At 42.0% G+C, this 23,718-nt stretch overlaps 1 protein-coding gene across 2 annotated transcripts in view; it reads right to left on the reverse strand.

Moving 5' to 3' along the window:
* Positions 1–205: 205 nt before the first annotated feature.
* LOC135377641 (nuclear factor of activated T-cells 5-like) overlaps positions 206–23,718 on the reverse strand; it is a 47,029-nt gene continuing 23,516 nt past the window's right edge. The window contains exons 9-15 of one of the 2 annotated variants that reach the window (XM_064610213.1): positions 16,450–16,584; positions 15,734–15,804; positions 11,585–11,714; positions 11,207–11,266; positions 9,791–9,973; positions 5,361–6,854; positions 206–4,062 (exon numbers count right to left, since the gene is read on the reverse strand). In XM_064610213.1, the coding sequence (XP_064466283.1) occupies positions 4,058–4,062; positions 5,361–6,854; positions 9,791–9,973; positions 11,207–11,266; positions 11,585–11,714; positions 15,734–15,804; positions 16,450–16,584 (2,078 nt within the window). In that variant the 3' untranslated portion in view covers positions 206–4,057. The remainder of the gene's footprint in view (positions 4,063–5,360; positions 6,855–9,790; positions 9,974–11,206; positions 11,267–11,584; positions 11,715–15,733; positions 15,805–16,449; positions 16,585–23,718) is intronic. The other variant, XM_064610214.1, reaches the window with a different exon arrangement.

Raw genomic sequence — 23,718 nt, forward strand, 5'->3', positions numbered from 1 at the left:
AACGCAACAAGGAACTGGCCAGTTACAAACAGTACAAGAGTGTACGTCTCTTACTCATTGCACAAGAGCTTTTGAAACATTGCTGCAGTGGAATCATGATTGAACATCTAATAGTTTCGGTACTCTACATCATGTCAATATTCTAGCATGTGCACATTGGGTTTTGTTTAACTACTCAAACTTAACAAAACTTATTTCCAAAATGTGTGCCAGTAGTGTGTTGGCAATTTGCCGTATTTATTTATATGACACCGCTAACATGTTTTAAACATGGCTCCCTTCAAAGTAAAGCTGCAAGTTGGGCTGTGTTATGCCCACTGAAACTGTCAAGTTGTTCACACGCACTTTACGCTGATATGTTCATTGGCCCCACACAAAAATATGTTGTAATGAAACACATGCAAAATACCATAAATATTTATACAAAACATTTTTTGTGGTTTAAACGGTTTTGGTAATCTTTTTACAAGCTGTTTTTATTTTAATTAATTTAATTTATTTATCCATTTTATTGAGAGTCTTTCTCTATCCAAATGAGCTTCTCATTGTTTCACAAGTTTGTCCATGGCCATCACAAAGATAGCATTGTTTAAAACACAATGCCATCATGCCCTGATACACAGCTGCTTCATGCAATACACTTGAGCTGAGAAATATCAGTGCAGAATGTCATGAACAAGGTCTGTTAGGCAGGTCTATGGGTGGCAAAATTTTGAGGACCTCCAAGGAGAAATTATGCTTGCTAATTACATCAAATCAAGCAGAAAGTTTTTTTCTATCCAAATGACACTGACAACATACCAATATTAACCAGTGCCAGTAGGATTTGATTTTGAAACCTGAAAGAATCTCATGCAGTGATACTTGCACAAATATCATTTAATTACAATAAAGCTTTTTTTTTGTCCAAGTAAATTTGTAATTAACTATTTAAATATTATTAATGACAAAAGCACTTGGCATCACTTCAATTTTATTATGTACACATTTTTGCCATGTGCTTACTGCAGACTGTGCTTACTGCATTTATTGGGCCAGATTAGGAGTGTTGCCAAGCCAGCTGTTATATAGCTGCATGCCCTGGTGGCACATATCCAAAGGCAATGCGTGATTTTATGCTCATCACGCTGCACAGAACCGCAGTTCGCAGGCATTGCCTGCATGCCCTATCCTTTATTTTCATTTTTGTACCAGACCCATTTCACATTATCGATGATATTTACCAAGCATGAGAACTCATCTGCTGATTGGCTGAAAATGAAAATGTGTGACAATGAAAAAGGAAGACAAGAATGCTTCACACGTGTCGGGATGCTTGATGCACCAAAACTCAATGGGTGGGTACGCGTTTGATGGGTGATCAATTCCTGTTATGACTAAAACACAATTTTGTAAAAACAAAACTTCTCTGGAATGTTACAAATGCCCACACAAAAGGAAGACAGAAACTGATTCCTTGCCTGACGTCACGGAAACAAGAACGCTATTTAATGCAGGGCAACATGCAGCATCAGCGTGAGTAAAAGACACCGAACCGTTTGCTACGACCCAAAGTGCAGTAACGCACATTACAGTGTAGATGGCGCATTTGTTATGCACTGCTTGCCGACCACTTCTTTGACACCACAATATGTTTCGTATCTAGATTTAGACGTGTGGTAATATATTCATTCAAGCAACTTTTATGTTAGAGAATTATTAGCTCAGGATCAAACAATAGAACACAACATTGACTTGAAGTGTCAATAATGTGCAGTCAAGCACCCCAAAAACTAGTACATTTCCATACATGTGTAAGTTGTCAAGCAACCATTTTAGAAATGTGTTAATAGCTTACACACAATTTATGGCCAAATTTACTTTGATATGAGCCACAAATCCCCCCCCCCCCCCCCGACGGTTTCAAAACAATTACACCAAATGTGGAGAGGTGTCAATCTATCTTGTGCCCTTACTTGTTGCATTCGCTCATGAAATGATTTTATGGTAGTGTCACAAGAATCTAGATTCCACTGCAGTCTGTTTGGATAAGTATGTCACCACAGTAGCAGGAAAGTGGGAACTAGCTTTCACCAAGAACAATGCAACTGGAAACGCAACACACAGCAGTCTTATAGTTCAGGAAATGGTACTCCTCATGTCACAGTAACAATACCCTGCAGCAGGTCCCTTTCATTTCAGTGTATATGCTAAAGAAAATCAGCGCACTGTGGTGACTAGGTGATATGGAAAGAATCAGTATTAACACTTCAGCACCATTTTTTTGAGTGCAAAATGACATGCTATACTATGTGTTATCTCAAATTACATAATAGCTTGGTCAGCTTTGTACTGCCAGGTACTAGCTAAACCAAACCCTGTATGTCATATGCCATCAAAATAAAGCTTGGGCACTGGGTTTACAAATGCCGCCACACATCAGCTAAGTACACACACACACCACTACAGTGTTTTAGATTGCACACAGACTAATCAACTTAACACGAGCAGGTCGTTTGCTCAAAGAGATGACCATTTTTGTCAAGCTCAATAGCAAAATGTTGTTACTGCTAAGTACCATGAATATGGACCACTTATGTGTGTTGTTTTGTACTTCAATATGCCATTATGAGAATCTGGTTTTATTGGAAGAATTTGGAAATTTGCATTAAATGTTTCGCTATACGTCATGCTATATGTCATACTGATCTGTTTTGATCATGAAAAGCTACTCGTGATGTGCTAAAACAACATTTGAATAATAATATGCATGCCGTCAAAAAACCTCTCGTATTACGTCAATTATTCTGAACATGTGTGGGCTACCCAACATCTTGTGGACAGCTTCACAGGAAACATTATTAAGCAAAATATTTATCCCTTTTATTTTGACTCCCTACAACGGAAGTCAAACAGCTTGTTTACCATTTCCAATCAAAGCATGGGTAGCTTTGAGTTTAGAAAATATGCTGTGTCTCGCGACACAAACTTTATAGTGGGGAAGTACATGTATTGCACCATACTCAGATGCTCTACAACATCTGAGCTAGTAAAAGCAGCATACCCTCAGGTCTTTTATGCACCTGCATATGTGTATAATTCATCTCCTGCACAAGTGCCAGATATACAGAGACTCCACAATAGTCTTCATGCATCCAGTTTACAACACATCACAAACACAATGCATGCAAAAACGCATTTTAAAAATTAATCTGGTCGACCATCCCAACCACACAAAAAATATTGTCACTGAAGGGCTAAAACAATGGATTAGTGTCTGACTTGTATACCTTGCTCGACTGCAGTGCTTCAATCTAGCTGGTAAATACTAGTATGCATGATGGCATGTTTCTCTCAAATGCAACAGCTTACAGCTCAACAAAATATAGGCGTAAGTTCCAACTTATGACACTGATTTGAAATCATCCAATACTTTTTTCCTAATTGCTCTTCTCTTTAGAAAGCAACTTTTCACTAGACAAGATTACAGCTTCCAGGTACTAGGGCAATAAAGCAGGACTCAATAATACGAGATCATTCGAAACATAAAAAAAATTGAGGGCACTTTCAATGCAATCTATACCTTAGGTTGCATTTCAACTGCAAATGTAGATGTTAACATAGTTGATATTGAACCCTCATATACAGCTAAATGTGTGCCCGTACTGCATTTTTCATATCTACCAACACCACATTCAAGTGTAATCCTATAACTTTCCTTCCTGTGCACCTCCTCCACCACACCACCAGGCATTACAAAGCATTTTATCTGTCTCTATCGTAAAAGCTGCACAGTTCCGTGTGCAAATAAAGTGAGAATAGCCAACACACAGATAACATGACATGTCATTAACAAGACAAGATGAGTCATATTTTCATAATAACCAGACATTGATGCACCGTAATCCACACAGTGACTTGTTGCCAAGCAAACACCATTTACACAGACTTAGTATCACACTCCTAAGAGGAGATCACTTGCCAGTACTACTGACTGCCAGCAACATAGTGGTAAGTGTGGGCATGTGCTGACACCTCCTAAACTTCAGTTCTCCATCCTGACTAGGCAAGATGCTCTTCAAACTGAAATTAAAATGAATAATGTTGTTGTAAAAAAACAGCATGAAAGGTAAATCAAACTTGTTTCATAAACGTTGTACAAAATTCAGAAACCATGGTTCAAGCATTTTATTATGAACTCCGCTTTCTTTCATAGGCAGTTAGGCACACTTCAGGACACATTTTTTATTTTTCCCTTGCGTATTTCTTCACAGTGCCAATGGTACCAATGAGCTCTGCCATTATGCTCCAGTCATGAAAACCAGAAAAATGTATTTTATGCCTGGTTGAATAAGAGTTTTTGTGTTTTGTTTTTTCTGTATGTGTTCTTATCATAATATTACACAATGAACAGTAGGCAACCTGCAACAGAATCCAGTCATCAGACATAGTTTTGCTACATTTACTTTGATGCAAGTCCAAAACTGCTTGCATTTCATGCACTCATTTCATCAGTTCTTAATGGAGCACTGAGGTAGCCCTTCATAATTTTTTGTATGTTCTGCAACAAATAAAATCTGCTCCTTCAAAAAGCTCCAGAAGGCCTCTGTTCCGTACACCTTTAAAAATTCTCATGGAAATGGACATACGGACATACCCTACTGATGTACCCAGAAATTTTCCTTCAGTGTAAGGTTGTGCAGAGAAGCACAGATTGTAAAGAAATTTGGCTAGTACCAAAATATCACAATCATATTCAAATGAAAGAAAATAGCACTAGACAGTGATCACCTTGTTCATAGTGTAGTAGGTAAACTGGGGAACAAGAATACAAGGCCAAGGCCTTCTATAAATACCAAAATCTCAATTTACTCTATTGCTATAAATATGCATTTGTTAATGCTCATTTTATATGTTGCAGAACACACTACAGTCAAGGGGGGGAAATATATTGGGGGGGGGGGGGGGGGGGTACCTCAGTGCCACTTTAAAGCTGCAGTTTTCAGCAGGGACTGAAACCAAAACGAATATCGGTTCGGTTACGGTTCAGTGTCAGTTTTTCACTTCAGTTTTTCAGCTTGCGTGTGCGCACACGCAAGCTTTCAGAGTTGCGTGTGCGCAACTCTGAAAGTGGAAGCGTTTTAATATTTGACCAAACAGTTTAACCGTTACTTTTTCGGTCTTCCAAATATTTGTAAAACACAGAATATCTAATATTTTAGCACAGAATTTGGATATTTTTGCCCCAGAAAGCTGGGATCCCTGGTTTTGAGTACCACATTTTCTATATTTTCCTACACCTTGCATAGATTGCAGCATTCCATAACTGCCTAATGTTTGCAATGTCTATTAAGAAATGCTACTTTCATTTTATCACTCACCATTGTCAAAAGCATTGGGGTTGATCATACGCAACAGCTCAGACTCTGGGAGCATGGACATAGTTGAGATATTATGGTCAAGATTGGTCGCTGATGATCCTTGGCCAGCTGTCGAAACCTGTGGCTGGGCTTGCTGCTGTTTTTCCCCAGGAGCTGGATTGCTCAGATGTGGCTGGATTGCGGGTGGTGAGAGCTGTGATGACAACTGTGAAGACAGCTGTGGTTGTAATTGAGGTGGTAGCTGAGGCGACAACTGAGGTGGTAACTGTGCTGGCATGGAGGACGGCAACTGTGTTTGCGTCTGCTGTTGTTCCACCCTACTTTCATAGGCCGTGTGAGCAAAATTTGCCTCTGTTGAGACTGCTACAGGGGAAACACCCGTTTCTTTGTTCGCTGTCTCAATAGCGGGCTGAGGTGTATCTGTAAACGTAGTCGGAGTGACGAAGTGAGCTTCTGATACAGGTGTGGATGTGGGTCCTGACGCTGCAGTATCCATAATTACGTTGTTCCCAAACACCACGGGCACTTTGGCACTCTCTGAAGAATTTAGAAGACCATTAATTGGCATTCTTGTAGACCAAGCAGCAGGCTCTGGCTTGACAGACTCATTCAGGAGTTCGTTCATGGGTACCGAGGTAGACCAAGCAGATGGCTCAGCCTTAACTTGACTATTGTTTGCCGTGGAAACAGACATATAGTCCATACTTTGGACTGGCTCTAATGTGCTAGGAGCCCATCCTGGAAGTGACATTCCAAGACCTGCCTTTACTTTCTGCTTCTTGAATTGCTGCTCATCAGTAAAGGGTCCACACTGTCCCACAGCTGCAGGATCCATCACGCTACCTTCGGTTGCCGACGTCTTTGCTTCGGTTTCGTCTGACGTGGGTTCACAGGATGTCAAACCCATTGTTGGCCAGACTGCTTCAGAGACTGACACGGTTCCAGCTTCTTGAATTGAAAGTGCCGTCGGCGAACTACTGTTTGCCATAGTAGGCACACTATGCCAGTGGCTGCCTGACTCAAAGCCATGGTGCCTTGAAGATGAGTAGTGATCTGATGGAATTTCTTGTACTATCATCTGTTCCACAGCTTGTGTTCTCAGGGGTACATTGGGTGGCAATAGTGGCTGAGCTGATGTTGTCGCCTGAGCTGAGTTCCCTTCTTGATAGAATATCCCCAGTTTTGCCAGGGAAGCCTCCCCTGAAGCAATTGCATCTTCACCCTGTGTCTCAAAGCTTGTGCACTTCTCTGGAGCAGGTAACTCTTCTGGGATACAGGATATTTTTCTCTTCAAATTGCACGACTCCGCTGACTGCTGGGTATCGTCCGAGCCAGCCTTGAGAGCAGTGGGTAACTGGGAGGACACCATCAGATTAACAGGTCCAGAAGAGGAAGATAGTGACTGTGGGGCTGCAGCAGGTTGCTGCACTACTACAAATTGGATGTTGCTGCTAGAGGCCTGGGAATTGCTGTTTGATGTCAGCTGGGCTGTATCTAAGCAACATCAAAGAAACAAATGTTGTGTAAGCTTCAAGTTGCAGCTACCTTGAGGAATTCACAAATTCAACTTTAGTGAGTTACGAAGAAATTCCACAAGTACAGTGCTGTACATCCTTACACTACTTTCATTTCAAAGAAAAGTGCACATACAGCCGTATGGAGTAGTGTCACTATCACATTTCTAATTGCACTGTGCCCAACACCACGTCTATTGGGTTCTCTGTGAGCACATAATAATGTCCTTCTAGCTCATCAAAGCAGATATCTCTTTCTACTTATGTTGATGACGCTAGTTATTTACATCTTTAGATGTCCAAAACAATAAAAGCATACAGTGCTGAGTAAATTTGCCTTGAATGCACATATACTCAACTTGAATACTTGAATGCTCAAAATACAGTACAGTATTGTAAGAAACATGACGTTCCTTTTTGTTTCACGTATCCAACTTTGATTATGTGTCCCTGCACTTTCTCAACCAACAGCCACATTTGCCTGCCCTAGAGCAGTTGAAGCAGTTAAGTCAATCAAATACAAACTGACCACAGAGCACTAAATCAAGACATTCAGTGAAAACTAGAGGTGTGCGAGTACTGAAATATTCAAATACGAATCGAGTAACTCAGTATATTCCGTTGATATGCGCAATTTTTAAAATAATTTTCTAGTATCTGCCGGCAGGCAGAGACACACGCGAAGACACCCGAGCGCGCTATTATCGCTGCGTGGTTTCGTCAACGCGCGTGAGCTTCCTCCTTGCCCTCACTCCTCTCCCGAAACGAAATGACATGAAACGCATGAGACAACGCAAGACACGAGTTGCGTGGAACATGGCAGGTTAGGCAGATTCAATGCGTTCACTTGAGAAAGTGACTGATGATGGACACGGTCGTGAAGTTGTGCAGAAAGACGCAGCAGCGAAAAGGGCAAACAGAAGCGCCGTGTGAGTCCACAACCATCTGTTGGTCCGACCATCGGGGTCCACACCTAGCCTCGTGGACCATCTGAAGCGGCATTGCCTAGTTTATGCAGAGTTTCAGAAGAAACATGAAGCTAAGAAGGTGGAACAGCCAAGAATCGACAAGTTCGCCCGACAAGTTCTAAGGCCCTGGGTTTCCCGATTCCGTGAAATATCGCGGAATCTGGAATTCATTGCGGAATCCTTCGTTTGGCGCGGAATTTCACGGAATCCCTTATTCTTAGGGGTGTGCCGATATTCGAGTTCTCGAACTCGAATCAAATATCAATGACTCGAAGTATTTCATTAGCGAATCGAATACCCAATATTCGGATTTCCGAATATCCGACTATTCGCAGAATATGAACGACACCTCGCGAAGGTGGGCTTCACCTGACACTTCCCTGCATGAGGTGATGCCTGCTTTCCGAAATTGCCCATGCTGCAGGACCAACAGATTATAGTTTAGCTTGAGATAACGTTAGCCCAACTTTATTGTGCATACACCACCTGAGGATGGGGCGGCATCCCTCCCGTGTGCAGTTTAGCAGTGGCAGTGGGCGATTTTGATTTGATGTTTGGGAGTTTACCTTTAAAGACTTTTAAATAATGCCTACAGCTCAGAAACAAAAAAGGTGTCCTAAAGATCTAACTTCGACAAGGCATGTATTGTAAGCTCCTTCCTATAAACTTCCTATAAAGTTCCTATAAACTCTGTAGATGCCGAAAGGTCTTTCAGCAAGTATAAAATTATTGCAGGCGACAGACGGCATTCTTTGTCAGAGGAGAACACAAGATATCATGTATGTAATGCTGAGCTGCAACAGTGCTTTGAATTTGTAATTTTATTAAATATTTTTTGTTCCCACATTATCCAAGAATATAAAGTGTTTCCCATTACAAGCAGACGTTGAGTGCTTGCTGCGGAAAAGCGCGGGTGTACAAGTCGATGCCGCAGAATTTTGAATTTGCCGCAGCAGAAAACCAGAGGCCTTAGCTATCACGTGCCCATAAAGAAGCACTGGACGTCAAAGTGGCACGCATGATAGCCTTGGACTACCAAGTGTACAGTGTGGTCGAGGATCGCGGGTTTCAGGAACTTTTAGCCGAGGCGGAGCAGGACTACTGCCCTCCTTCGAGAACAACGCTCTCCAGGACGTTAGTACCGAAACTCTTTCACGACACAAGGAGTGCAGTTCAAGCAGAACTTGAAAACGCCTTACAAAATGGCACTGAGTCCCTGTCATTCACGTCCGACATGCGGACATCACGATCGAACGCCAGCTTTATAAGCCTAACACGTCACTTTGTTGATCACAGCTTTCAAGTGAACAGGTACAACTTGGACACGTGTAGTTTTTCGGGAAGGCATACTGCAACACAAATAGCATTAGTTCTCCCCGATACGATGAAAGACTGGAACGGGCATTCTCAGCAGCAGGAAATGTTGCTACACCATGCAGAGCTGCCCTGCTGCCTGAGCATGTCAGGCAGCTAACATTTCTTCATGACAACCTTTGAGTTATGAACTGTGCTGAGAGTATTCTAGTGTGTTGAGACTGAACTAAGAACTGTGTGAAGGTGTGAAGGCGTTTCAGTGTGTTTGAGACTGCTCGAATTACACTATGTCACCCCTACATGTTTCAAAATGTATGCTGTTTGTGAGAACGAAATAAATAAGGAACACATAACATGTCATTTCGTATTACTCGAAAGTATTCGAAACTATTCGTGCTCGATCTGCAGTGAATTTTAGATATTTGAAAACCAGAGTTTGGTACTCACACACCCCTAGTGGAAACTATACGAAATTTAAAATCTAAACGAAACCAGCCTACTGTAGAAGAGCATGAGCCCTAGGAAAGCTGCATCAACATCATTGATGTTGTTATGCAGATGTAGATGTTCGTGATCACGTTCTAAAGCACTAAAGCCCAAAAGCACTCAAAAGAGGGCTCAAATTATCCCTTACCTGTCGCACCTGGTGTTGTTGAAAGTGAAATTGTAGTAGTAGGAATAACAAGTGTAGGAACAGAGTGACGCTGCTGCTGCTGCTGTGCCCCTCCTGTGGACGCTGCTGTTAGCACTGGGATCTGGATAATGGTGGGAGTACTCCCTGAAGGAACGCCAAATTGGGGTTTCAGATCCAAGGGTTCTGAAAACATTGTAAATAGTATGACAAACACATTAGATGCAAAACTTCAGAAGTGACAGGCATCTAAAGCAAGGGGAACTGATACCTGAAAGTCAGAACACACACAGAAGATTGCTGAGCCTGAACAAATTACACATGACTGTCCATGTATGCTGCTTGTACACTGTTTCTGATCAAGTGCGCCTCATGTCTAAAAATATTCAGGCATGAAATATTTTTTAAATTAGGTTAGATATGAGCAACAAATATGAAATGTGTATGCTTGCTCATACTACAGCACCATGGTAAATTCACTCAAGCTAAACATAATTTGTAGAGACACACTTCTACATCTGCGTTTCTACATATTTAGCCTAAGTGATTTTACCATGTAACTGTTCTTACAATTGTTACAGGATCCTGTTTCTACAGCAAACATGAAAGAACTGATGTTCTGAGGCTGTTCTGATGTAGAGCCCTGGACCGGCAATCCAGAAGATGTGGGTTCGAGTCCTACAGCTGGCTAACCTTTTCAGTGACTTTCATCTTTCTACAGCAAGCTAGCTGAATTATGATCAGGAATTTCTCTCTCCTTTTTTTTATATATGAAAAGCTTTACACTGCATGGTACATCATGCTTACTGAGTTAAAGACCATAATATAGGATCTAACATTGCAACATCATTCCAATCACATAGATGTAAAGCAAGGGTTACATGAGAATGACTTCTGTATGCACTGCACTTGCATATGTTGGTTTCATGAATGCATGCTTAATATTAGGGTCTGAAGATTGTCACACTCATCAACATGTGACACTTTGACAGAATCACCCTCTAGTATGCCTGAAACTAAATATGTATACAGAGTTTCCCAAGGTAACGTATCCCATCTGTATTGTAACAAACAAAAATGAATGAAAAAAAAAAAAAAGAAACCCTGCAGCATTATACCGTATGTGGCAGCACATATTACATGTTTAACGATCACATGAAAAATTGTTTTGTGGTCCACTTTTTGTCCCACAGACCATGCACAAATTATAGAACTTTTGACCTCTTATCTTCTTATACTACTGCTTCTGTACTCTAGTACAGTACTTTATTTATGGTGTTCAAATTCTGGCATGCAAGGTTTTTTTTAGGTTGGGCTAGCCTAATCAAGTAATGTGAGTCCCACAGAAAATCCAGCATATTTACGCAAGATAATTCCACTGTTCGTACAGCCCTGTCACCAGTAACATGCATCACTTACGTGTGACAGCAGCTGCTACAACCTTAGAGCTGCACGAAGGACTGAGGGGTCCAAGATCTCCTAATTATGTGCAAAAGATTAACACTTCAGAAGAAAACTGTGCACGTGTAAACACACTGTTACTATCAACGAAAACAAAAAGGAATAAATGTAACACGGGGATCGCATTATAACTAAGGTTCCCGGTGATTATAATTTTTGGGACCTCACGAAACACGGCAAAAATGAACTCAAAACTAAATTACATTGGTACAAGGTTCAATTGGATTATAACATCATGAGATAACAAGGTAATTTGTCTTTGTCACCTATCTTCGCCCTTCCTCGTTATGCCTCAGAAATCATTATCACCGGAAACGCTAATTATAACAGACATACCTTTGACAGGGGTATAAGTGAATGGATGGGGTTCACTTGCCCTTCCTCCACTCGTGACCACAAGGTGAACAAGTACTGGATGAGCGATATCAGGATTACGAAACGGGGGCGTTCGGCAGATTAAATGAGTCTGCAATATATGACGTTAGATGAGAAAAGCGGACGTAACATCCACATAACAAAATCCAAGCTTCTGGATACCCAACCTAAACAACATCACTAAAATGGATACTTTGTTAAATGTAGAATTACACCTTGAGTATGGTCCCAAACTATGCTCAGAAACATTGGGGTCTGTTTACATTCCTACTGCCAAATACTAGATGTGTCACCTTTCTCATAAAAACAAGCAAACATCTACCAAATTAAAATCACAACTGTGGTAAAAATAACAGAGCAGGAATTACGCTGCCATTTAAATTGTCACGACAAGAACTTGAAGCTCGAAGAAGCTTGCTGCTTCTTACTCAGGAGGAGAATGAGTATCATGACGACGTGTTTATTTTTAACACCATGTTGGTGCGAATTAATATGCGAAGCGCATATTAATGAGAAGTGCACAGCGCTGTCTGGATATGAGAAGCGCACAGACGTGGACAGATGAAGAGAGGACAGCAGGAAGGAGTAGGAGACAGGGAGTTAGTATGTGCCCTGGGCAGACTTCAGAGTGAACTGTGCTGACATCTGTCCAGAAAGTCTGCCAGGAAACCTAGGAAAAACCTCAGACAGCACAGGTTGGATTTGAACCCACCACCACCTCGCAGTCTTTAGCATGAACTTGAAGCTACCACCAACGAATGAATGCTGCATTCACTCGCCTATGCCGCTGGTGAATGACGCATGTTCGCGTCTTGTCATCAAAGCAGATGTTGATGGGAACATTAAATTTTATCGTTATATCAGAGTACCGTAATACAGGGTGCGTCACATAAGACTGACCAGAATTTTTATAAAAAACCTATGAGAGCAGCATAGATTTTGTTTTTGCAGTTGAGTTCTACGGCCAGGCGGACATCCTCTCGACGAAAGTGTGCAACTACAAGATGACTAATTACCTAAAATTCAGTAATTAACTTTTTAATTAGGGGATTTCGGGCAAAAGCGAGATGGCAGATTGAGAGACTATCCTAGTTGAAAGCCATTTCACGTTTAACAAATCCTGAAACCCACACGTGCGTTAAAATATCCATCCTCGAATTTTGAGATGCTAATGAGCCGAAACCGAAAACGATCGTTCTTACTATTGGAAATTCGTTGTCCAGTAGAATGCGCCTCGTCCACGGTAAAATCTGTCGACACGTGTTTGAATGCACATTTTGGAAGGCACCATACTTCGCAATGACGTTTTACACTGGTACATCAGTAGAAAATTTGCCAATCACGTGCAACTTCATTTTGAGGCATGTGCCTTTCCTCGTCAAAACGCTTACCGAAGCTGTAGGTGCCATAAAAAACTTGAGGGTGAGAGGACAATGTGGACAGCGAGCAACTTCCCTTACCTCTCGCAGGCGCCTTTCAAGTCACACTGTCATCTAATCTCTGTCCGTTATTTGTAGTTAAACACACCACGCTCTCACTTCAATGCGCTCCTGAAAGTGCTTCCTTGTTTTCAATCAAAAAATAGAATACTGTTTCTCGAGTTTCTCATGTTTTACAGTACGCCGGGAGCATTTTGATTGCTATATGCAAGCAAGCTCTTTCATGACGATCATTATATCAAGGTCTTGTTTACATTTGCTCAAATGGGTGAGCTGACTGGAACTTGATCATAATATTGGAGTTATCAGTATATTGAAGATCATAATAACCGTGCTCGACTACATATACATTTGTGGGACTGTATGACTGGGACTGTGGGGACTGAATTTATGATAGGGCCTATGAAGCCATTTACTGTAGATGCCTGTGGTAGAGCAGCAGAAAACCACAGCAGGTGCATTCTTCAATGTGCGGCACATCCTTTGAGGCTACTAAGCAACATTTGGGTAGTTGCATGAATTCCATTCGATAACCCTCTAACAAGTTGGAATAAACAGATTCATGCATGAGCAATGCCATTGCAATTGTCAAAATATCTGTTTTATTATGGCTTCTTGACGCTTTTCTGGGAGAAAGCGTTCACTCTTCCACGGACGGTTGCATCCGGAAACCCATCTATGAAACCAATACCACTATGTTCGGCATTAGACGACAATCTACTTGGCTCATTTTTTCGTCCGTAAATTGGTTAGACATTAAACAAACAAATTTTAAATGTCGGCACAGCTCCCGCAGCTGCAGAGGCTCCGGCAGTGTGACGTCATTCCCTAAGCGGAGCAGTGAGAGGGCAGTGCTCAGAGGCGAAAGGTGCTGTCCAGACGCCCGCACTGCCGCAGCACTCCTCTTTTCAAGGTTGTGGCCCTCATTGGTTCTTAGGGAGTGACGTTTTCTCGTTTTTCCAGAGAGGGAATTCCAGCCCACTCTCAACCCCCGGCATCTGCTCTCGTCGTGTATTCCATCGAATAACAGTCAAACTACGCAACTCTCTCAAGCCGGATTTTCGATACCATGGTCAGTGGTTCACAGGCAATACGAGGCCTGATCGTTTAATTTTTTAATTTAATTCCGGGACTGAATTTTCTGCTCGGAAACTATGAGACGTGAAATAGCGGAAAGGCGGCATGTCGTCTGGCAACCCTGTGCGAGTGCATGCGGAAAGTCTCAAATCGTTAACCTCTCCTTGTTTTTGTTTGGGAACTTCAAAACTGAGTGGCACCTGCAGTGCGTGTCGTGTTTCAGTATGGACAAGAGAGTTCAGCCGCGTGTCTGCATCAATTTCTGCCTCCGTCTCTACCTCGGCAAGACTTTTGAACGGTATTCTCGTTTTAAAAGCATACGCCGATCTTTTGAAGATTTTGAAGTCCTGGGATCGTCTTCAAAGGATCGGAGTCGGTGATGTACGGACAGAGGTAGAGAGGGAGGCAGAAGTCGATGCAGACACGCGGCTGAACTCTCTCGGCCATACTGAAACGCGACATACACTTCAGGTACCACTTAGTTTCAAAGTTCCCAAACAAAAACAAAGAGAGGTTAGTGGCTTGCAACTTACACGTGCACTCGCACAAGGTTGCCAGATGACCTGCCGCCTTGCCATTATTTCGCGTCTCATAGTTTCCGAGCAGAAAATTCAGTCCCGGAATTAAGTGAGCGAGCCTCGTAAAATAACATTACAGTTTCTAATTCGACTGGAACGGATGCTTTAAGCCACAGGCAGAACTCACAGAGCTTTAAGGGGTCAGAAACAAAATTACAATTACCTAGCAATCTCCCAAGGCAAACAACTGCTTCAAGGCAGTCTTCCATAAGAGTTCAAGGTAAGGGTAAGGTAGTGCAAGCTGTTACTACCTCACCCACATGAGGCGTGAATATGAGGTCACTTCCCCTACTGTTAGCCTCACTAGGATGAGGTGAAGTCAGAAACCAAACAAACTTTTAGCATTATAGCACTTTAGGTGCTATCATTTCCACATTTCCAGAAAATATATAACAGTGGTAGTCACTGCAGAAGAACACTCAGAAAGCAAGGTAAAGCAATGTTCCAGCTAGTGCCCCACTTTTGTGATAAAAATTTACTCGAAGTCATGCGTCATTCAAAAACATTTCTAGATGTCTCAAAAATTATCTGCAAATTTTAACAAGTGCCATTCAGCTATTTGATCTACTATACAGACATTTAATATACCAATGGGTGTACCTATTGTTGTATTAATGAGCATTGCCTATTATGCTTCCTATTGCATATTATGAGCAGTGCCTCAGGACGCAGAAGAGCACTCTTTTTGTTCCTTCCTCCTTGTCAGTAAGAATGGAAGGGGAACTCATACAACCTGCACATTTGGCTTAAGAGGCCAAAACAATTGAATTATTTGTGCAGGCCAAATCTAAGAATGCATGACAAATGAAGCAATTGAGAATTGTTCATGGTTCTAAGCTCTGAAATGAAATAGGATTTTGTTTTCATGAAACCCTACTTACACATTCCAAGTGCTGAAAATCATAAATAATGCAACACAAATTCTTGATTACTGCAGTTGCTTTATCAATAGTATAAGGTCTAGCCCTCTGAAAACTTTCCACTAGAAAAATACACAGCAATCAGTGTCCACTTACAGGTTGTAAATACTCTTTCTCTGGTGTAACAGACTTTTCCCATATATATCTTACTTCATGGTCCACATTATCTGTAACAGCCAGAAACAGTTGCAATTAGAGACAATGAGAGAATTTGTCTTTAAAAAGTTAAGTGGTTAGAAATGAGGCATTTCTTCATTTCATAATGAAATACGAAATTCCATTACATCCAAGTAGCAGCACATCAACGGCAGCAACCACAGGCAGATATTTTTTAATCTGAGTGTAAAGTGTGTCACTTCTCTGTGCTGTGTTAAGCCCCCAAAATGATGAAACAGTCCAATAAAGATTCAAAAGTGGTGCAAGACGGGGTAGTTGGTGTTGAAGTTCTGTCCTCTACATTACTTGTCTAATCTAATCTCTGTCTGTGTCTTTTGGCTGCATCTCAATGTAATGATCCAATAAAGATACTGCTTATTTTTTCAGTATGCGCTTTCTGACTTTGCATTGTGGCTGCTGTCATGGCACAATAGTGACACACTGTTTGTGCCAACTCTAAAGCGCATTAGTTAGTGGTGTGCAGAAAGACCCAAAAAAGGTTAAATGGCTGATTGCAGCTCATATAGTGCCACACCTGATTACTGCAAGCTTTGAGAAAATGTTGTCCTTTTTGCCATATTAGTTGAAATGATATATATTGAAATGAACTGCACACTCTGCTAGCAAAAATCATACTAGTACGATAATTTATTTACCTGATGCTGGTTCCTTGAAAAGTACTTGTGTATCCTTTAAGAAGTTTTTGCCTATAATAAACAACTCCACTTCGCCTTTGCTGGAGCATTCTGTTAGTGATTTCTTTGATATTTCAGGGATACCAGGTGGCTGTGCTGCAGAGAAAGTTAACAAAACTTTGTAATACTGCCAACTCTGAACACATTTATAATGTAGCACATGTTACTACATAAAATATGTTATTTATATCTACACATGTAAGCTATTGAGAATGAGTCACAAACAATTGAAAAGCTTGAATGGGTGGGAAGGACCATGAGAGATAGTCCCTAATTGTCGAGGTCCATCCTGAGCTTTTCTTTCATGGCATCTGGTAGCGAAGGTATTATAGGTAGGGTCTGACTTTTTTGGGTTCAATGCCTGTACCAGATTCGGGAGAGAAAAATTGGGTGCTATATTTGAACCTGTAATTCAGGCTGAAATCGGGTGCTACTGGTACATTCGGGTGTTATCTGGATTTTATTTTTTGCTTTTCGTCCAGCAAGCCACCCACAGTTTAAGTGCATGTGTTTGTCACACATATGCCGCAAGCACCACACGTTGTAACATCAAATGTGCTTCGCATACTTTATTGTTGCACTCAAATAATATTCACATCAGATACGCATACAAATTGCTACTAAACAATGTATGTGACACTGTGTGCAACCTGATACGTGATTAGAATTCAGGGAGGAAACAGGTTTAACCTGAACTGGTCCTCGACTGATTTTGGAGGGGATAGTCTGAAGGTATCGAGTTTGACCCAAAAAAGTCAGACCCTAATACAGGGGGTGTACAGCAAATCACTTTTTTAGTGACTGAGCTAACTAATACAGTCGAACCTCGATGCAACGAAACTCACGAGGACCGCAATTTCTTCCGTTGTATCGAACATTTCATCATATCGAGTCGAAGGTCGCAAAGGTGCGTGCTGTACATAGGTGTCGATAACTCCAGCTACGATCCAGAAAGGTTTTTCGTGAAAAACAACGACAAATATCTACCAAAGGGCACCTACGGTATTTTATTCTTAAGTGAAATAGCCAGTTATTCGCGTCTGCCTCGTGACTAGAAGATGCAGTGTCACGCATTGTCCATATGCCGCCAAAGCCTCCACAGCTTTCTCCACATCCGTGTTGCGATTCCGCAAACCTCTACGTACGTCTCCCTAACGTCAAGGTACGTCTATGGCATCAACCACCTGATGAGCCATCAACAAACAAGGCTCTATGTCTTCGTCATTGTGCTGTTCGTCACTATAGTTGTCTGTGCCTTGCCTGCGAGCGGCAGCGACAATCTCCTTTTCAAATAATATTCACATCAGATACGCATACAAATTGCTACTAAACAGTGTATGTGACACTGTGTGCAACCTGATACGTGATTAGAATTCAGGGAGGAAACAGGTTTAACCTGAACTGGTCCTCGACTGATTTTGGAGGGGATAGTCTGAAGGTATCGAGTTTGACCCAAAAAAGTCAGACCCTAATACAGGGGGTGTACAGCAAATCACTTTTTTAGTGACTGAGCTAACTAATACAGTCGAACCTCGATGCAACGAAACTCACGAGGACCGCAATTTCTTCCGTTGTATCGAACATTTCATCATATCGAGTCGAAGGTCGCAAAGGTGCGTGCTGTACATAGGTGTCGATAACTCCCGCTACGATCCAGAAAGGTTTTTCGTGAAAAACAACGACAAATATCTACCAAAGGGCACCTACGGTATTTTATTCTTAAGTGAAATAGCCAGCTATTCGCGTCTGCCTCGTGACTAGAAGATGCAGTGTCACGCATTGTCCATATGCCGCCAAAGCCTCCACAGCTTTCTCCACATCCGTGTTGCGATTCCGCAAACCTCTACGTACGTCTCCCTAACGTCAAGGTACGTCTATGGCATCAACCACCTGATGAGCCATCAACAAACAAGGCTCTATGTCTTCGTCATTGTGCTGTTCGTCACTATAGTTGTCTGTGCCTTGCCTGCAAGCGGCAGCGACAATCTCCTTTTCTGTAACGCTCTCTGCTGCTACATCCTCTTCGTCCGCGCCAAGAAAATCATTTAGGCTAATTTCGCCACGTATGCCGCCACAAGAACAAAGTATTTCCCACACACTTGCAATGGAGCTTTGCGTCTCATGCTCTTCGCTGTTGCCTTCGTCCTGTACTTGGCTGCAACTGGACAGTTCAAAACCAGCATGAAAAGCCAAAAGGAGAAACCTTAATGTCACGTGCTGTTATGTAACACCACGGAAAGAAATATACCGTGTGGTCAGGAGTAACAGGCCAAGCCATACGTTACGATTCGTAAAAAGAGTCTAAAGAAGAAGAAAGAAGAAGAAGAAGGCAGAGGATTCTAACACCCAAGAAAGGCAACCTCGAGGAAAATCCTGAACCTTCCAATGACTCAGACTTCCTTTTGTAGGCACAGATTCCTCCTGGCCCTAATCGCGAGTGCTCTTCCTTTGCCGCTGGAACAGGACGCTGGTTGCACCCTTTGTTTTCGTGACCCTGAAGTCTACTTTGGGGTCGTAAACCTTATCTTGTTCTTGCGCTGTATCAAGGCAGCTAAACAGTATTTCGTTGTAGTGCGAGTTAAAATAGAAGGGTCTCTGTGACCCTTTACCAGGGAATGCAAGTTATTTTGCTCTATCGCTAATTTTGTTATATCACGTTTCGTTGTAACGAGGTTTGACTGTAGATGATTTCAGGAAATCCCAGTGCTCCTTGCGCATGCATTGCATCCTGGGAGATTATTGTGATGGGGAAGAGAGAACAGTCAGTCACGTTTCATTTTCCTTTCCAAGCATTTTCCCGACCTTGACACCTCGTGGACTATGGGCAAAGAGAGCAGAAATCAAAACTGTTTGGTGACCTTATCCTACTTTCTGATAACAAAGTTCCCACAGTTCAAAGCAGCGCTTGGCTCTCTGGGATTTTCTGAATAGCTAGGCACAACTATCCAATTATATGTTTGCTGATGAAGGTTGTCCAATGCCACTTGAACATAGTTCAGTACCCTCTCTCTAACTTAAGGGATTCTGACTCACTTGGGTGTAGATGTGCAAACACATCAGAATTTCTAATATCGATAAATATCGATATCTGAAACAGAATAACGATAAACATCAAATAAAATATCGATAATTTATCGATACTAGGTACTTTACCTATATTTATCAGTATGCATACAGAGTGCTTTTTTTTATTCGTTAGATTTTTTTGTAAATAAGCTATGAGAGCAGCACAGATGCCATTTGTACAGGCAGGTTATGCGGCTGGGCGGACGTCCCGTCGGAAAGCATTTGTAACTACAGGACGACTAATCAGCTAAAATTCATTAATGAACTTGTTAATTAGATGCTTTCTGCAAAATGCGAGATATCAGAATTGGAGCCAATCATTCTTGAAATCCATTGTCCTTGTTGAACAGCTTGCGAAGCGGGCGTACTTTGAGATATAAATTGCCAAGTTTTGCCATGCAAATGAGCCGAAACCAGAACTATGCACAACTCAATCGCAGGAAGAGCAACAGGCATTTTATGTGAGAGGGCCACGTCATACAGAAGGCCAGCTTATTGCCGGCCTATTATGGAGCTGATTAGAGTAGGCGCGGTAGTAATCTATTGGTCAGGCTGACAGCTCCCCAGCCCAGATTAAGCGAAGGTCGTGTCTCTGTGCTCGAGAAGTGCATAATTCTGGTTTCGGCTCATTTGCATAGCAAAATTTGTCAATTTATATATCAAGATTCACTTCTCAAGGTGTTTAATAGTGACAATGTATTTGAATAATGCCCTGCTCCAATTCTGCTATCTCGCATTTTACAGAAAAAAAAAAGTAATAAATAAGTTATCTAATGAATTTTAGCTAATTAGTCATCCAGTAGTTGCATACGCTGTCCTACAAGCTGCTGTCTGCATGGCCGCATAACCCGCCTGCCAAAATGGCATCAGAGCTGCCTCTCCCAGCATTTTTTATAAAAAATCTAACGAATGAAAAAAAGAAAAACACCCTGTATATACCAATGTTTATCTATATATGTTTTGATATCTGTTAGACAGTTATCAATATTTTTAAAACAGAAAACGATTTTTAAAAATTTGAGAAAAATAATAGATAAGATTGATACAACTATCAATATCATTCTATCTCTACTTTGGTGACAGGTAATATGTAATTTGATTCAAGCATCTATTCCTCAAGAAAATAAAGATTTCCACAATACAAACAAACAAGAAACTGTGATGATAACAGAAGTTACACATTACTGATAGGGAAATGCACCTGAAATGATAAGAGCATGACAACAGAAAGTCAGGCTCACATGCCCCTGTTGGAAGATTAGCAGATAAGAGGTGGACAAAATGCACAGAAAACAGACACACAACACAAAGTGTGTATTCAGCATGCTCAAAATTTGGCTCCTACATGTAAGAGAGATATAACTGAAAGACTTGCTTAAATGACATTGGATGACCTCCATTAGTAAACCTTTAATTGTGCGAGATAAATGGCATTGTTTTATATTGACTGATGTATGTCAAACTGAAACAGTGAATGAGGGTGACCTCAATGGGCAAGTTAAAACGAGAGCAGCACTCAGCAAAGCTGTTTCTTGGAATGTTCTTGTTTAGACATGTGGACATAGTCAAAAGTTCATTCAAATGATGCCAATATGGTGAGCATATATGGTGAGCCTGGCATTGACGAGATTGGTGTCCCCATGATCAGTCAGAACTTTGACATTTTGGGTGACACACCAACATGTGTGTATGACAGGATGATGCTACGTATCCAGATATACCAAACATAACTAAGGTGATCCCTGTACGTAAGGACGGAAATCGGAACGATTACCAACATTAGAGCCTATTCCAAGCAGATATTTGAAGCTGATGGCCCACAGGTGCTCCATAACTAAACTGCTGACGATGGGGAAGAAAGCACTGACATGGAAGACAGTACTTCTGGGCAAAACTGTTCGGGAGATGCTCGCATCCATACTAGATCTGGTCGTTGTGTGAAGGAAGAATAACGGACGTATCTGACCTGCAGTCATGGATGCATGTGAGGCCTCTGTTCCGCACTCCTTTAAAAAAATCCTCCACTCTGGGAAAGAGCGTATCAGAGAATGAGGGAACGCCTCATGACGTAGACTGGCACGGCTCAAGCAGGTATAGACCACTTTACTGTTTACAAACAAGAGGCGCCATCTGTGCATGCGCGGATGACGCCTCTTGTTTGTAAACAGTAACGTTGTGCAACAGTAACGGGTGCACATGCGTGGAGTTGGTGTGGGCAAAACACATGGGACGCAGTCGTGCGAATGTGTTCCGCAAGTGCGACATCGATCAACTGTGTTGCACTGCTACACCGCTCTCAACTGTCTCTTTCCAAAATACCCGAAATAATTTAGAGCTCTGAAGGAATGAGAGAAGCGTTGCTACAAGACGAAGTTGTTTATGAATGGTATACAACATGATGATTCCTTTGCGCTGCACATCGACAGCTGGACAGCACAGGCACAAAACATGCTGCCGATCACAATTGCATTCTAGTTTATCTAATATTTTTGCCGAGCCAGTTCGCTGCTGATACTGTGCAAGCGTGCAAGTCACTGGAAGCACACAATTACTTCACCTTAGGCGAGTTGTTTGATCGAGGCGTTTCTGAAAACAGCGCTGATTTGCTACCTTGCACCGATTAACGTTAGCGTCGTTTATTTGTACACAGGTATCGCAAGGGAATCTCACAAAGGCGATGTCAGGGAATCTTTCCCTTTAACTGATCAAAATAATTCCATCACACAAACTATTCAAAATCAAATGATTTCTTCGCTCTGCGTTGCACGGAAACTGATGAAAAGTAATTTCGCCACCCTTTCCCCATCGAGTTGTGTACCCAAAGGATACACGGCTTTGCGGCATGTCCATGTTGCATGAAAATGATCACTCCAATCACACCAATTGATTGCTGTTTTGCCCACACCAAGCAGACGACCTGCTGACTGCAGCGCCGCCACTAGCCGTGATGTCACGTGCGCAAATTGGTCCATAAGCAACGCGTGAGCTGAGAAGAAACAAACAAAGAAGAAGAAAGGAACCGGGACTTTTCGATATCACGTGAGGATCGTGTCTGCGGTCCCCAGCTGCTTTCTCAGACTGTTTTTGTAAATTTTATTGCGCAGTGAGAATACACTGCACAGCGAAAATATTTTGCAGGGTGACTCCTGATGTTCAGCTTGGTTTCAAACCATGTTAGATGTCACCTCATTGCTCCTTTAAAATACTTTCACCGTTCCGACCTGGTCGTCACTTCGTTCATGCAGCACATAGCAAACATATATGCAGCAATGGAAGGGCATTGAAGCATTCTGGTGTAGCCTTTCAAGCAAAAAAAACAGAATTTTGGCTCACGCTGGCGCAGCTTCCCAATCCCCCACGGAAGGGCCTCGCATGGAAATCATCTATGGATGCTATGGAATGAATGCTTCTTATGTGCCTTTTTTTAGTTTTAAGCCGTCTGGAGCACAATTCGAGCGATATAACAAAACACAAGTGCAAGCGCGGGGAACCCTGACGCCGACCTAGCATCGCTGCTTATGAGGGGTCATTCCATAAGCAATTCCGATTCCTGCTGACAGCATGCAGGTAGAATGAAAAGCATACTGAAGAACAGAATGAAAGATGGGCTTTTATTTACAATTCAGTCAGGTTATGAAAATCACCACCTACAAATGGCGTGACACAGTAGCTATTCTCACTGCCCTTCGTTCATCTACCCCGAGTCAGCCATTTATCCATCGCAGACTGGGTGAGTCATCTCGCGAAGCTAATGCACCAACACAAATGGCGACAAACACAATGACGACGGAGCCATAAATGGAGCTAGGTGTGTGCGCACGCAATCTACTGTTTTGTTGTCCAGGAAATATACAGTCTGTCTCGTTAAGCAGCCATGTAGTGATGACAGCATTTCACACAGCTCACTTTCACCAATGCTGCAACAGGGAAAGCGAAAGAAGGACAGAACTGACAGCCACAGTACGAAAGGAGTTGCAACGTTTTTGGTACTGTGGATGCTGAAACGAGCATCAAACGGAACTCAAAACAGCAGGCCGAAATTTTCTATAGAAAAACGCAGAGTTTGCACGTGCACAGACTGGTAACCTAAGATGACAAAAGATTGATATGTGTACCAGTCAGCGGAAAGTGATATCCTGGGCAATGAAATGGGGAACGAAATGG

This window comes from Ornithodoros turicata, chromosome 1 (genome assembly GCF_037126465.1).
Source record: "Ornithodoros turicata isolate Travis chromosome 1, ASM3712646v1, whole genome shotgun sequence".
Classification (NCBI taxonomy): Eukaryota; Metazoa; Arthropoda; class Arachnida; order Ixodida; family Argasidae; genus Ornithodoros; species Ornithodoros turicata.